The sequence below is a fragment of the Aspergillus udagawae genome, assembly GCF_001078395.1.
Source record: "Aspergillus udagawae IFM 46973 DNA, scaffold_1, whole genome shotgun sequence".
NCBI classification, from domain to species: Eukaryota; Fungi; Ascomycota; class Eurotiomycetes; order Eurotiales; family Aspergillaceae; genus Aspergillus; species Aspergillus udagawae.
In genome coordinates this window covers 3,849,224-3,861,939 of record NW_025091264.1, presented here as the reverse complement: position 1 = coordinate 3,861,939, position 12,716 = coordinate 3,849,224, and the positions used below count along the sequence as shown (strand labels likewise).

At 52.5% G+C, this 12,716-nt stretch overlaps 6 protein-coding genes across 6 annotated transcripts; 3 read left to right on the top strand and 3 right to left on the bottom strand.

Moving 5' to 3' along the window:
- Positions 1-322: 322 nt before the first annotated feature.
- Positions 323-1,584, top strand: Aud_001265 (exosome non-catalytic core subunit RRP42; the record flags this gene model as incomplete). Its single annotated transcript, XM_043286765.1, has 2 exons — positions 323-877; positions 967-1,584. The coding sequence occupies 2 exons, from the start codon at positions 323-325 to the stop codon at positions 1,582-1,584; spliced, it is 1,173 nt and encodes a 390-aa protein (XP_043142700.1).
- A 376-nt stretch (positions 1,585-1,960) lies between these two features.
- Aud_001264 (uncharacterized protein) lies at positions 1,961-2,810 on the bottom strand (the record flags this gene model as incomplete). The annotated part of the gene is made up of 2 exons (XM_043286764.1): positions 1,961-2,353; positions 2,421-2,810. The coding sequence occupies 2 exons, from the start codon at positions 2,808-2,810 to the stop codon at positions 1,961-1,963; spliced, it is 783 nt and encodes a 260-aa protein (XP_043142699.1).
- A 1,157-nt stretch (positions 2,811-3,967) lies between these two features.
- Positions 3,968-5,706, top strand: Aud_001263 (c-type cytochrome; the record flags this gene model as incomplete). The annotated part of the gene is made up of 5 exons (XM_043286763.1): positions 3,968-4,089; positions 4,220-4,436; positions 4,495-4,653; positions 4,713-4,807; positions 5,421-5,706. The coding sequence occupies 5 exons, from the start codon at positions 3,968-3,970 to the stop codon at positions 5,704-5,706; spliced, it is 879 nt and encodes a 292-aa protein (XP_043142698.1).
- A 919-nt stretch (positions 5,707-6,625) lies between these two features.
- Aud_001262 (uncharacterized protein) lies at positions 6,626-8,565 on the top strand (the record flags this gene model as incomplete). Its single annotated transcript, XM_043286762.1, has 2 exons — positions 6,626-7,160; positions 7,235-8,565. 2 exons carry the CDS (start codon positions 6,626-6,628, stop codon positions 8,563-8,565), a joined length of 1,866 nt encoding a protein of 621 aa, XP_043142697.1.
- A 907-nt stretch (positions 8,566-9,472) lies between these two features.
- On the bottom strand, positions 9,473-10,640 carry Aud_001261 (DNA-directed RNA polymerase II core subunit RPB3; the record flags this gene model as incomplete). Its single annotated transcript, XM_043286761.1, has 3 exons — positions 9,473-9,860; positions 9,942-10,510; positions 10,587-10,640. 3 exons carry the CDS (start codon positions 10,638-10,640, stop codon positions 9,473-9,475), a joined length of 1,011 nt encoding a protein of 336 aa, XP_043142696.1.
- Positions 10,641-11,799: 1,159 nt separating this feature from the next.
- Positions 11,800-12,391, bottom strand: Aud_001260 (NUDIX hydrolase; the record flags this gene model as incomplete). The annotated part of the gene is made up of 2 exons (XM_043286760.1): positions 11,800-12,227; positions 12,340-12,391. 2 exons carry the CDS (start codon positions 12,389-12,391, stop codon positions 11,800-11,802), a joined length of 480 nt encoding a protein of 159 aa, XP_043142695.1.
- Between the last annotated feature and the right edge of the window lie 325 nt (positions 12,392-12,716).

The window sequence follows — 12,716 nt, the reverse complement described above, 5'->3', positions numbered from 1 at the left end:
CATACTTCATCAGAATTTCCCGAAACAGTACTTCAGATATCATGGCCATCAATTCTTCTATTATTGTGTTGCATGAGACTTTCTGCACCTAGTTCTCCTATGATCTGTTTTATTGACATCTTCTCATAGCCGACAATCCCATTCGCGGCCCCACTGCAGCCATTGAAGGCCGGGATAGCTGAATCCTGATTGCGTCCTTCTTCCGACGGCGAGGTCGATACACTTTTTACGGTCACTCAAGTAAAACCAGATAGCCAGTTCTCATCGCATCGCTTGAATCAACAGTTCTTGCTCTTTGCTTCCCGAAAATCCATAATCCAGCATGTCGGCCCAACGACAAGCCTCGTCTGCCTCACAGACTCCACACCTATCACCAGCAGAACTTTCCTACCTCTACACCTCCCTCGCGCTTCCCGACAGTCCCATTCGACCAGACGGACGCTCACCCACACAGTTCCGACCCTTGACAGCGGAAACCGATATCCTCCCAGGCACCAATGGCAGCGCGCGGGTCGGATTCGCAGACGGCACGCAAGCCATCGTGGGAGTGAAAGCGGAGGTTGAAAAAACGGCCCTGGCGGCAGAGGCCTTGAAGATCTCGCAGTTGTCGTCGGGAGATGATTACGCGGCCGATCAAGGTGCGAACGGCAAGGAGGGAATGGGTGCAGCGGGCGGGCACGAATCGTGGGTGCAGATCTCCATTGAGATTCCCGGTTTTCGGGACGACGATGCCTTGCCTGTTTTTCTGTCGGAGATGATGCGGGAGCCGCTGATCGAGTCTGTGTCGAGTGGGCAGGGAGGCGATGTGGGGATGGCTGGCGGTCTGAAGGGGAGGCTGGTCATTAACCGCCGCTGGCATTGGAGGTTGTATATTGATGTAAGGGACCTCGCCTGGACGGTGCATGTAGCCGTGCCCGTGCGTTACCCGGTACTTTGTCGTGCTGATTTTTGGTCTCTTCACTATAGGTTTTGCTGCTCTCGCAGCCTCTATCGTACCCGCTTCCTTTACTCTCTCTGACGACGCACTTGGCACTTTTGTCGACGAGACTGCCCAAACTGAAATCCAAGGGCGAAGAGGACCCGTTCTTCGACGATGATTGGAACGCGGCCGAATATCTCTACCCTCGCCAGAGTTCTGGGAATGCTGCTGCACCCTCACCCTCGCAATTCGTTCGACCTCCAGTGACGCTGCTGGTCATCTCCGTGGCCGATAACATTATATTCGATCCCAGCAGGGAGGAGATTGCCGTTGCAGATACCGTCTTGGCCCTTTCGGTCAGCCGCGACGGGGAGACTGGTAGTCTGAAATTACTCTCTATGAGGACGATTGACCCTCCATCCCGTCTGACACAACCGGGCGTGGCGAACTCGGAGAATGTCGCTATGATAGGGTCTTCCGCTGCTGCAGAGGATGCCACTATCTTGAACCCTTCCACCGGCGAGGAGGAAGTTCCTGGAGTCTGGAGACCTCGGCGTGGTGGGGTTAAAAGAAGCACGATCGCGCGCATGGTGAAAGCGGTACTGGAGAAGGGTGGTGTGGGTGAGGATGTATTAGAGGGACTAGAAGGAGTTTCCGTCGGTTGAGTCGATCATGCAGTGTGAATTGAAGAGAAGCTCTACGAAGCTGCCCTCTGCGCTCAATGTGTATCAGTTGGCTGATTCACACAAACAGCCGGCTCATTCGCTGCAGGTAAAGCGAAACCAGACGGGCCTGCTGTGTGGGAGAAAGGAGTCTGGCGCTTTTAAATAGGGCGCTGATATGTCAGGTCTATGCCGGTTCTCTGGCCGCGAATGGATGCGGAACAGACGTGATGACCAGGAGATATATCATGACATGTACACATAGAACAATGCATGGGTCGACACAAGGTCAAAAGCAAGCATCATAGCAATTTAATATACAGCGCTGAACCGGGTTCCTAACCCGCCGAACCCAATTCTCCATCTATCCAGAAACAACCTACCAGATACCAAGCCACTTCTTGGCAGGCCTCTTCTTCCCTTCCCAGTCAACGTATTCTCCCGCGCCAACTGCAGGAACATCGACCGCGACCGGTGACTGATCATCAACCACCTCCGCAGCCTCTCCCTTGGTCTTCTCATCCGGCTCTTCCAATCCATGCGCAATCCGATACTGGCGCCTCTTCTCCGCATCCTCGACACGCTTGAGGCGCTTCTCCCTCGTCTCCATCGAGTTATGCTGTACATGCATGCGGAAGACGGTAAGCGCCTGCCCGATCGTGTCGATCGGATGAGTCAAGAGCGCAGACCACGGCGGGAGCAAGTGCGCGTACGGCGAGCTATGCTTGAAGTTCGTGGTGAAGGTGAATGTAGCCAGGGATGTGAGGACGCCCTAAACATGCGACAGTCATCAGCCGGGGTCTTCCAACCAACGTAGAGTAAGGGGAAAAAAAAACAACCATAGCAATCCAGATATGGATCCACCGACTCGTCAGAAACTTGTACATGATCGTCCCCTCGGGCGGAAACATATTCGGGTACTCCCTATGTTTCTGCTCCTCCTTCTCCTTCTCCGAGAGTCGTGGGCCGGGGTAGTTGATCGGTCCGCTGACCACCCTGCCATTGCGGGTCGGCACCACCCGGCGCGCAGGGTGCGAGGGAGGCCGGAACTTGTCTGGTTGGGCGAGCACGCGCGGTTTGCTGCTGTTGTCTGATGAAGCGCAACGGCGCGACGAGGGGACTGTGGTTGCGAGGGTGCTCGGGTTGCGGCGGCGGGTTAGGGCGTGCAAGGTTCGGGAAGAGGGTATCCCGCGAGGGAGGAGAAATTGGGGGATTGTTATGGGCGCCATTGTATATGACAGGCGTAGTAGACGTTTTAAAGAGGCTATGTTGTTCTGTGCTTTGGTGCCTCTTGTCCGCTACATTTCCGATAATTTTTTCTCGTCCGCGATGTTGATATTGATATCACGTGACCGTCCCGTTTCTATTCAGACTCAACACATCCAGGGCGATCTGGATCGATATATGCTGAACATAATGCACTAATTTTTGTAAAACTATCTCTACCCGACCTAAAGTAAACATATTAGTACCAGAACATCAGACAGCACTGTCATGGCATGAAGCAGAAACTGCCAAACGGTGTATGCCTTGGCGCCTCAAGGTTCAGGCCGCCAACGTATCGGACCACCAAAGCCGGCGGAGCGGAATTATTTTTTCTGAAAGAATTCGGGTCAGCGATCGACCTAGCGGACAAATGACGACGCTGCCATTTCCAACGCTCAGGAACTGGTTCCGGCTGCTGCAAGTGGTGCAGAACCAGTATGTTGGCAGCCTTGCGAAACTCTTGGAAGTTCACTTATCTACGTTGAAATTTCAGGAAATATGGTGAGCGCATGTAATATGCACCATCTTCGCGTCCGTATGTGTGCTAATTTTTCTCCCTACGCGGACTGGGGCTTAAGGCGACTTATGCTTCGAGAAGCTAAGTCTGAGCCTACAATGAGATCATAGTATACGTGATGTTGGCGATTGCCATTGGGAAGGCAAATCGCAGTAAGACAGAAAATGAATGCTGAATCTGGATTTCGATACAGTTATCTACTCGCCTGCATCCAGATTAAGAAACACAATTGCCTAGAATAGGTATCCAGATGCCTTCTATCCGTACTTCCATAGAAAAGCGATGCCATTGACGTAAGGCAGAGACAAAAAATCCACACCGGCAATTTCCCAGTGTGTGCCTATTTCCCGACAGCGCCCGTTTTCTGTTGAATCATCATGGATCTGATTGGCGGATGTTCAGATCACGGGAGTTGCCGGGGGCAAGGCCGGCCGCATCAATCTACAAATTCCGCCCGCAAGTTTTTCTCCCTGCCAGCTTGCTCCGTTTCTCCCCCAATTGATTCTCCAGACTTTTTTTGGATTCTTCTGTGTTCCAATTCACCTTGTACAAAAAACATTTCCAATCTCATAATCTTCATTCTCATCTACTTGTATATTCAAAATGGGCAAGGACGAAGGTTTCGCTCCTGGTAAGCTTACCTTACTGTTTCCCTTTTCTCGCGGTTTCCTTGTTTCGCTCTCATTGGAAATTGCCATCATTCACTGCGACGGCGGCGTGCTCTCGTATGTTCGCTTCTAAAGATGTCCGGTGAATGGTGGCTGGATCTGAGTGGAAGAGGAGTGATCTTAATCCCCTGGCCTCTTCTCAACCACAACATCCACTTTGGTAGCAAGGATCAGCTGGTATCGCAAGCGTTGCGTCTCGTCGTTACACTTCCAACATCTCTCAGCCCGGTGTCTACTATTTCCACGAGCACACCCCAAGCGGAATGACGAGCTTCGATACCTTCTGTCTCCTCACTACCATTGACATGCGCGAAGCCGAACTTGAAGCGGCGGAAGATGCCAAACAGATGGCTAACATTATCGCGACTCCAGGTGACGCTAAGAAGGGTGCCAAGCTCTTCCAGGTGAGTACAGAACGATGGCCAGTATCTACATGGATAGCGACTAAGATGCTCGCTCTAGACCCGTTGCGCTCAGTGCCACACTGTCGAGTCTGGCGGTCCCCACAAGGTCGGCCCCAACCTCCACGGTCTCTTCGGCCGTAAGACCGGTTCCGCCGAGGGCTACGCCTACACCGACGCCAACAAGCAGGCAGGTGTCACCTGGGACGAGAACACTCTGGTACGTAATGCCATTTTCCACACTTGCTTGATATGAGCCGTGCTAATGCGCCTCTGCAGTTCTCCTACCTTGAGAACCCCAAGAAGTTCATCCCCGGAACCAAGATGGCCTTCGGTGGTCTGAAGAAGGGCAAGGAAAGGAACGACCTGATCACGTATGTTCTTTGCCAAAGGCTCCCTCTGCCCTGGTTGGCATTGCAGGCGCTAACTATTTCTCCCTTTACAGCTACCTCAAGGAGAACTGCTAAACATGTTCACCTTGATTTCACCCTGAAAAATCGCTTGTCTTCTTCAACCTTGTCCCGGAAAATTTGTCGCGCCGATCCTTCTGTGGTAAAAGCAGATGCATGGCAGTTCAACTGGACAGGGCATGTACTATACTACAACCTTGTTTAAACGCAATAGACCTGATATTTTCTGTGTGCTGGAACATGGCGGATATCATAGAGGCCTAGCGTGCGGACTTGTCTATTATCTTTTTCCGATGGTTATGTCTTTGCTTCGGATTTTGTGTACCATGGTTAACGCTAGGTCGACCGACCATAATGAATTAGAGATCTCCTCTCATGATGACCCTGCTTCTTGCTGTGTGTTCTACCTCAGACTGTCGGCGCACGTGCGTCATCGCTCGTCACGTGTTGGTGTAGGCGCCTCCTGACAAGTTGAATTTGTGCCTTGCTGCCTGAAGGAAGTTGGCCGTCGATCTGCTGACTCTCTTGTCTTCCCCCAGCCTGTTGATGATTCGTGGATATTGACACCTAGTTTCAGGTATACTCTTAGCTCCAGCGACGTCGAGTGGGAGTCGAGTCCGTCGTCTTCCAATCTCTTGCTGCTGGTCGCCGGTCTACGGTTTGCGCCTCTCCTCGCCAATACAACGGCCATCTGGTGGACGATCCCTGCAGCCATCATCAGTCATTGCTCCCTAATTGGTCCGGTACCGCAGGCCACGCTGTTCGTCTGGTCTAGCTCTGAGGATGTCCTGCTAGGTACATCCACTCATGCGGTGGACTCTACACTAAAACGTTTTATGATTGATACCTATGATGTTGGCTAGACTGGAGACTACGATGGCACTGTACGGTACAGTACAGCTGGAACCATGGGCACATGACGCTCGACTGGCCGATTTGATTGGTCCAGCCACCGTCTGCGCCCCCTCATCCTCGTGATGGGCCAATCAGCGCGATGTTGAGATGCCCCTTCCCCCCTCCCTTTGGGTATGGTACCTAAGGTACCCGTACGAAGTTACCAGTGCAGTTACCAGCAGCTTATCAGTCTTGATAAAGTCGGGTACATCAGCCAGGAGCAGGAGCATATCTGAGATCGGATTCCCCTCCTCTTGTAACTTAGGGTAGACCGCTATCAAAGTCTTACAGGCATACATTCCATACCAGAGATTCATCCATTCTTGTTGGCTGAAGGTCCATCAGCGCGTCTTCGCGTCTAACTGCTAACTAACGTGGGTGCTTCTACATCTTACAGAACTGAATTTCCCGGGGAATGTGCTGGTCCGTTTGATGCAAGCGCCTCCTGTTTGTATGTACCTCCCGGGCCACCTACAGTACTTTATTCTAGGCATCGACAGGCCAGTGAGTGACTTGTCGCTCTACAGTTAGTCAGATTTAGCTATTCGGGTTTCGGGTCCTCAGGCATCAAGGCTCCCCCCTCCCTCCAACTGAACCTCGCGCAGCGCATTCCCATGTCTTGCATCGTCCCATTACTGCGTCTTGCATTCGACTTGCTAAACTCTTTGCTTCTTATCCGAACTTCTGATTCTTTGCCTCGTCGTTTATTTCCGACAGCACATAGATCAGATCTCACCGGATCTTAGCGCGCTTGCGACTAACCCCTCCTTCAAGCTTTCTACCCATCCATCGCTGTCTCAGAGCTGCACCCCGAGTTGTCGCTTTGACAGCGCACTGACTGAAGTGGCTTTACAACTTCGCTTTAGATTGTGCGCAACGCCGTCCATCATGCTGGACGAGCTGGATAACGTGTTTGATGACCATCCGTCGCTGGATGCGTCGCTAGAGGACTTTGAGAACAACAGCAATGCGCATCGCTCTCCCGTGTTCGGCCTCCCCTCACAGCATTCCGGGTTTCGTTCAGAGGAGTCGGAAGGTGAGGAAGAGGATACCACTCCGAACGGTGAGCGTTGGTCGCCTCCAGGCTTTCGCAGATATGATTACGTTCAAGGTAGCGGGTGGTATCGCCATCAACCCTATCTGCGCAAAGGCGAGAACGATCGGCTGGTGCTGAAGCCGACCGTGGGAGTGAGCCCGTCGCTGTCGCGCGAGGCTAGCCCACAGTACGAAGATGCGATCGAGACCCCCCAAGTGAAGAAACGCAGCGAGTCGGCCGACACAGGAGATGCGACCATCGCTGCCAACGTACCGTTACCTGCGGATACGCCACTCAAGGGACGGTCCCCGAGTCCCGGTCCGGCGCTCAAGGCAAGCCCCGCGGACGAGGGATTGGACTTTGGGCCGGAGAATAACTTGAGCAATTGTAGGCTTTATCTTGGTTTGCACCCTTGACCAGCAAGCTGGCGCGGGATACTAATGGGTGGACCTTTTCTCAAGATATCCGGTTTGCTGTGCGCGCAGAAGTCCAGCATCGCGAGCCATTTGTCGCATTCTTTGGTTACTTGCGATCCAAGTTCGACAAGATCACTAGTTCCAAATCCAACACCACATTGTCCATCCTAGTTGCGTTTCTGTCCATCGCATTCATGCGCGCATTGTTCTTACCTAGTCTCCCTCAGTCGATTCCGGATCTGGTGAAATTGTCAAGCTTTGCGCGATCCTTTGAGCCTCTCATATACTACTCGGAGAATGGAGTACAGCAGATCGGGACGTTGCAGGAGACCGGTGTGGCTGTCTGGGATCTGAGTGAATCCGTCCGCGGTACCAATATGACCAGCGCACCGATCATTGTGCGCCAGCTAGATGAACTGTCGGAGTCGCTGAAAACATTATCGCTGGAGCTGACGCGCTTTTTCGCCAATGTCGACTCCGACGTCGACTCGATTCTGATAGTCATGGACTGGGCCAAAAGGGAGCTGGAGACTTTATCGTCGCAACCTCCAAGTTCTTTGCCGTCCATTGTTCTCGACAACGTGCATGATCTCTTATCACGGCTCGGCACGCTGGAGCGTCTGGCCGCTCCACACGGTGAGGCGAATAGCAGCCAGCTGACAACCACCCCAACCACATTCGGTCTCGTGGTGACGGCCGTGTTGGGACAGACTTCCGCCCAGCGGACACGGGCCACTCTCACGCGAACCTTCACTGAGTTTCTATCTGTCCTTGAAGAGTCCATCAATAGTGAATTGACCCATTCAACTGCGCTATTTGCCCTCTTTGAATCCATAGATCGCCAGTTTCTCAATCTTCAGCGTACCGTTGTACGCGAGTCGGACGCCCAAGAACGGGCCGAAGGGGAGATGCTGAGCTCCCTGTGGACGCGAGTCCTCGGTCCTGATGCCGCTATGGTTCGCAAGTATGACAAGAACAAGCGCCTGTTGGCCAATGTGCGCAGCCGCACTGTGGCCAACAAGCATCTACTGATGGATCACCGCGGCCGTCTCCTGACACTCAAGGTCAACTTGGAAACCCTGCGACGAAAGCTGGTCAGTCCACTTGTGCGCCGAAACGACTCTGTGAGCTTTGTCGGTGCTGTCGAGGGAGGCAGCAGCCGCAGTCATGGACGGATGCTCGGGCCAGTTGAAGCGGTCATCGAAGGCCAGATCCGCGGGCTGGAGGGTACCTACGAGTACCTCCGCTCCGTCCGAGAAAAGCAAAAGGCCAAACTCATGGAAATGGTATATGGAGCTGGGCGCAAAATCCCATCGCCTTCCATGTTACCAGACGGATCGGACGATTTTGGGTCGGATACCATCGAAGGGGTCTGAACGCCGCCAGAGGAGGGTTGCAAGGGGGTTACCGTTCCCCCCCCCGTTCACACACACATCTTACGTCTGTTGTCCTCCTCTCCTCCTTTGGTTTAGTTGTTTAGTCATTACGGCGTTTCATCCCCTCGCTGCAGGCAATTCTCTCGGCGTTCTCGGTCGATTACTCCCTAGACTTCGCGCGTCATCCATGGTATCTGGTCTGGGTTGGCTTCCGTCAACGAGTTTGTCAAACTCGTCTCTTCTTTTTCACTCCCATTTCCCGGCGAAACTGAGGTCAAAAGCAGAATAGACGAGTGGCCTTTTTGTTTTTCTTTCTTTCTGTGTTTTGTTGGATATGGAAAGGGCTGGTGTTCTGTAATTCCGTTCCTTCAGGATACATACAGCAGGTAAGGAAGGAAGGTGCTAGATGGCGCTTATATTGGCTTTGTCTTTTTTGCGGTCTTTTTATATCGTGATGCACTCTCTCATTCCTAGCATAGGGTCTAGCATGTACGACGCATTTACAACTCAATCTACAAGATACTCCAATCTTCCTCATGTTCGCGGTCTAGATGATAATTTCCGAGATTTCATTTTCGCAGCAAGATGTACAAGTATTGTTTAGATCCAAAAGAAGACCCCACCAGCGAAAGAGAATAGATGAATCGAGAAATATCGACAGAAATGAATCAAATCAGTCAGCTTATGGTATGACCTGTGTTGGATGGAAAAGAATCCCATGTGAACTTGCGCCCCGTAAAACAAAACACCATAGAACTCCGTTTCGGATGCTTGCGTGGAACCTTAAGGCTACAGAGAAGTCGAAGTCGCTTTCCCTCGCCTTGCTTCTCCCCGCCCCAATCACTTTTCATGTTCATTTTCGGTTCGGTTTTAGTTTTCGATTCGGGAAGATTGAAAGGACTACAGCCTAGAAGCCGTACCCACCGCCGCCGTACGGCGTTGCACCGTAGGGAGTTGCCGCGCTGGCTCCCCATGCACTCGTGCCGCCGTTGGCGTATGCCGTGAACCCGCCGTCCATGCCCTCTGGCGGCTCGTATGCGTCGGGACTGCGGACGCCCATCATGTCCTCGTCTTCGGGGAGGCCGTTGTGGCCGCCATTGCCGGCGCCGGAGAGGGAGGAGATGACGGTGGCGAGTTTGCGTTGGAGGACGATGATGCCCTGCTGGATGATCATGTCCGGGTCGAGGTTGCCGATGCTTTCGACATCGATGTAGAAATTGTTTGGTTGAGCGTCGTAGTCGAAGGGCTGGTCCGGGGGGGCGGCGTGTTCCCAGGCGGCGTTTGCGGAGACGGGCCTGGGTGAATTATTAGCGACTGCTTTTGCAGCGTGGAATCGAACGAGCGCAGAAAAGAACGAAAGAACAACGGTAACATACCATTCCTTGATGGGATCCTCCTCGTACCAGTAATCCACATGCCGGAGGTTATTGTGCGGGTCATACTCGAACCCAACAGCGGCAGTGGGCGCCCACTTCGCATGCTCCTTGGCCATCCCCTTCTTCGCAATACAGGTCATCTTGAGCTCCTGCCCCCGCCGCAGCTTACAGATCAGAGGGCCCTTTCCCTCCGGATCCGTGATAACGGGGTTCCCCACCCACTCGTTGGCGCGCTCGCCGCTGACGACCAGATCCCGCGCGTAGACCGGCATGATCTCGTCGCCTGTGCAGCGCGCGTGCAGTGTGAGCGTAACGCTGCAGCGCGCGCAGTGGTCCTCGCATTCGCAGTCGCGGGTGTACTCGACGTCCTGGTCGCAGTTTTTCGAGTTGAGGGGGATGAGGCCCAGTCTGTGGGCGAGGAATTCGTCGGCGAGCACGGAGGTGTTCTTTTCGACTTCGACCAGGTCGATGGCCATCGTTGGGACTTCGGCGAGGATGACTCGACGAAGGGAGTTGGCGAAGGCGAGATCGACGGAGCTGAGTTTGAAATCGACGCGGTATGGCTCGGCCTGGCCAAAGCACATCAGCAATGTCCTCTCTTGCAGCTGTTTGACACAGAATTCTTCAGAGACAGCTCGAACACACCTCTCTCACGGTCACCTGGGGCCCTGTGGGCTCAATATCCATCTCATAATCCATCTTCGCGATAAAGACACAATGATGCTGGTCGCCACCCTTGTTTCTCCGTAGTTTAATGCTATACTCGACTCATGCGATTCTGATGAACCACAGTCTGGTCCTGCAACTGTGGTTTTATTGAGTCTTTTTGTGAAAAGAAGACTTTGTTCAGCGGTTGTTGGTGACAGCAGGGTAGCTCTGGGTTTGGCTTTGACTGATGCACTTCCGCCTTTTGGCGCTTTGCCTAATTAGGCATTATACGCAGCAGTATAGTAAGCGGTCCCCAACTAACTACATGATACAGTCACTCATTTTCACGGGCCTTGCATTCCATGCATTTAATAGAATTCTGACGCAGAGTAAGTTTTGAGAAAGTATACCTTAGACGCTAGGGGTCTAACCCCAATGGGTGAATTCTGCGAGATTTCCAAGCTATAATACATAGAAGCCAAAGGTATAGGAAGCCTGCTATGGGTGTACTGTGTGCCATTAGATATCACACGTTGATCCAGGGTCGCTATTTTTGCGGTATTCATTCAAGATCCAAATTGCAGGAGCACGGCCAAATAGCATCAGTTTCGGCAAAATCAATGCGTCACTGTCTCGATGGCTGATCCAGTAGGCATTCGCCAGTCCCAGTGCAATAGAGATCCTGACTGTGGCCTCTTCCCCTGGCTTCGACTGTACGACCAGAAATAGGCCGGATAGTAGCTTGGTATCAAGTAGCCCACCGACAAAGTTTCCACAAAGGACTCGTATGCAATCCCAAGTCAAGTCCAGGTAACAGCAACAGCAACAGCAACAAAAAAATTGCTTTTCTCGTCCGTCCGCAACAGCACTATCAAGCTGTGCGTCTAGCCTTCTATACTGATGAACCGTCGACGATTCTATAGTGATGAGCACGTAGAAACCGGGTTATGCACAAAGCCATCAAGCCGCCGCCCGCTTGTGCCAAGCAACAAGATACAAAGACTCAGAACTCCGAGGCTGTGAGACCGACCATGACAGGTAAAAAAAACCCCCCGAGTGACACAGATGCAAGCAGGAAACCAAGACAATGAGTCGAATTTTTGAGCGGAAAATCGTATCAGTTCGTAACAAGATCAAAATGCTGACAAGCAGCGACAGATCATCTCTTCTCGTTCGCCTGACGAAGGTGCGAAAAGACAGAACTCCTCTGCTATCTTTTCAGAGAACTGCGATTTAAAGCCTCCAAGAGTTCAGGACGGCTTGCAAGAGCGGCGGCGGCTTGTGCATAAGTAACCCATTGTCGTTTCCGCTTGTGCATCTCTGGCCACTGGTCTTCTTCACGATCGACCGTCACCTCAAAAAACTGGTACGAGGCCTTGGGGGCACTCGACGTCAGAACGGAGGACGGGCGCATATCTGGGATCAACCCCAGGTCCTTGTGGACCGTGCAAATAACACCCGCCTCTTCCCAAGCCTCTCTGCAAGCGGCGTGTTGAGCAAGTGCCTCATCTGTCTCCCATCCTCCTTTGGGGAGGACCCAACCACCACTTCCTACAGACTGAATCATGAGCACCCGCGTTTTGTCATGAGAAAGCGGGACGACACCCGCCACGAGCCTTTCGCCTTTAGAGCCGTAGCCTAAGGATTCCAGATAGGTTAGCTTCTTGTCGGGTGGAGAACTTGTTGATGACGACATTTCTGAGCTCCTGCATGGACGACAGCCGCAGGCCTCCAGGGACGATAGACTCACGTTGGTTTTTCCGCCCTACACGGGACTCCATTGAGCGAGATTGTTCCGCCATTTTTGACATCTTGATATATAGATATATATATCTACAAGCGTCTTTGTGAAAACGCTTGTAGAGGGATCGGAAGGAAAAGGAATTGAGCGCTCGTCAACGACAGCTGATGCCGTGATCTTCAGGCACCAGAAGGTAAAAGAACGGTAAAGGCAATGAAGTGAAAAAAAACTATGGGTTTCGGCTATAGCTTGGGAGCTCAATTCCAAAATGACCGGAGGATTTCAAACAAGAGCCCTGGCCTCAGTAAAGGGCCGTTCAGGGAAGGAAATCAGTGTATTCCCCAGACTGTCGACCTTGCCCTTTTTTTTTAGAGAAGAGGCGGTCG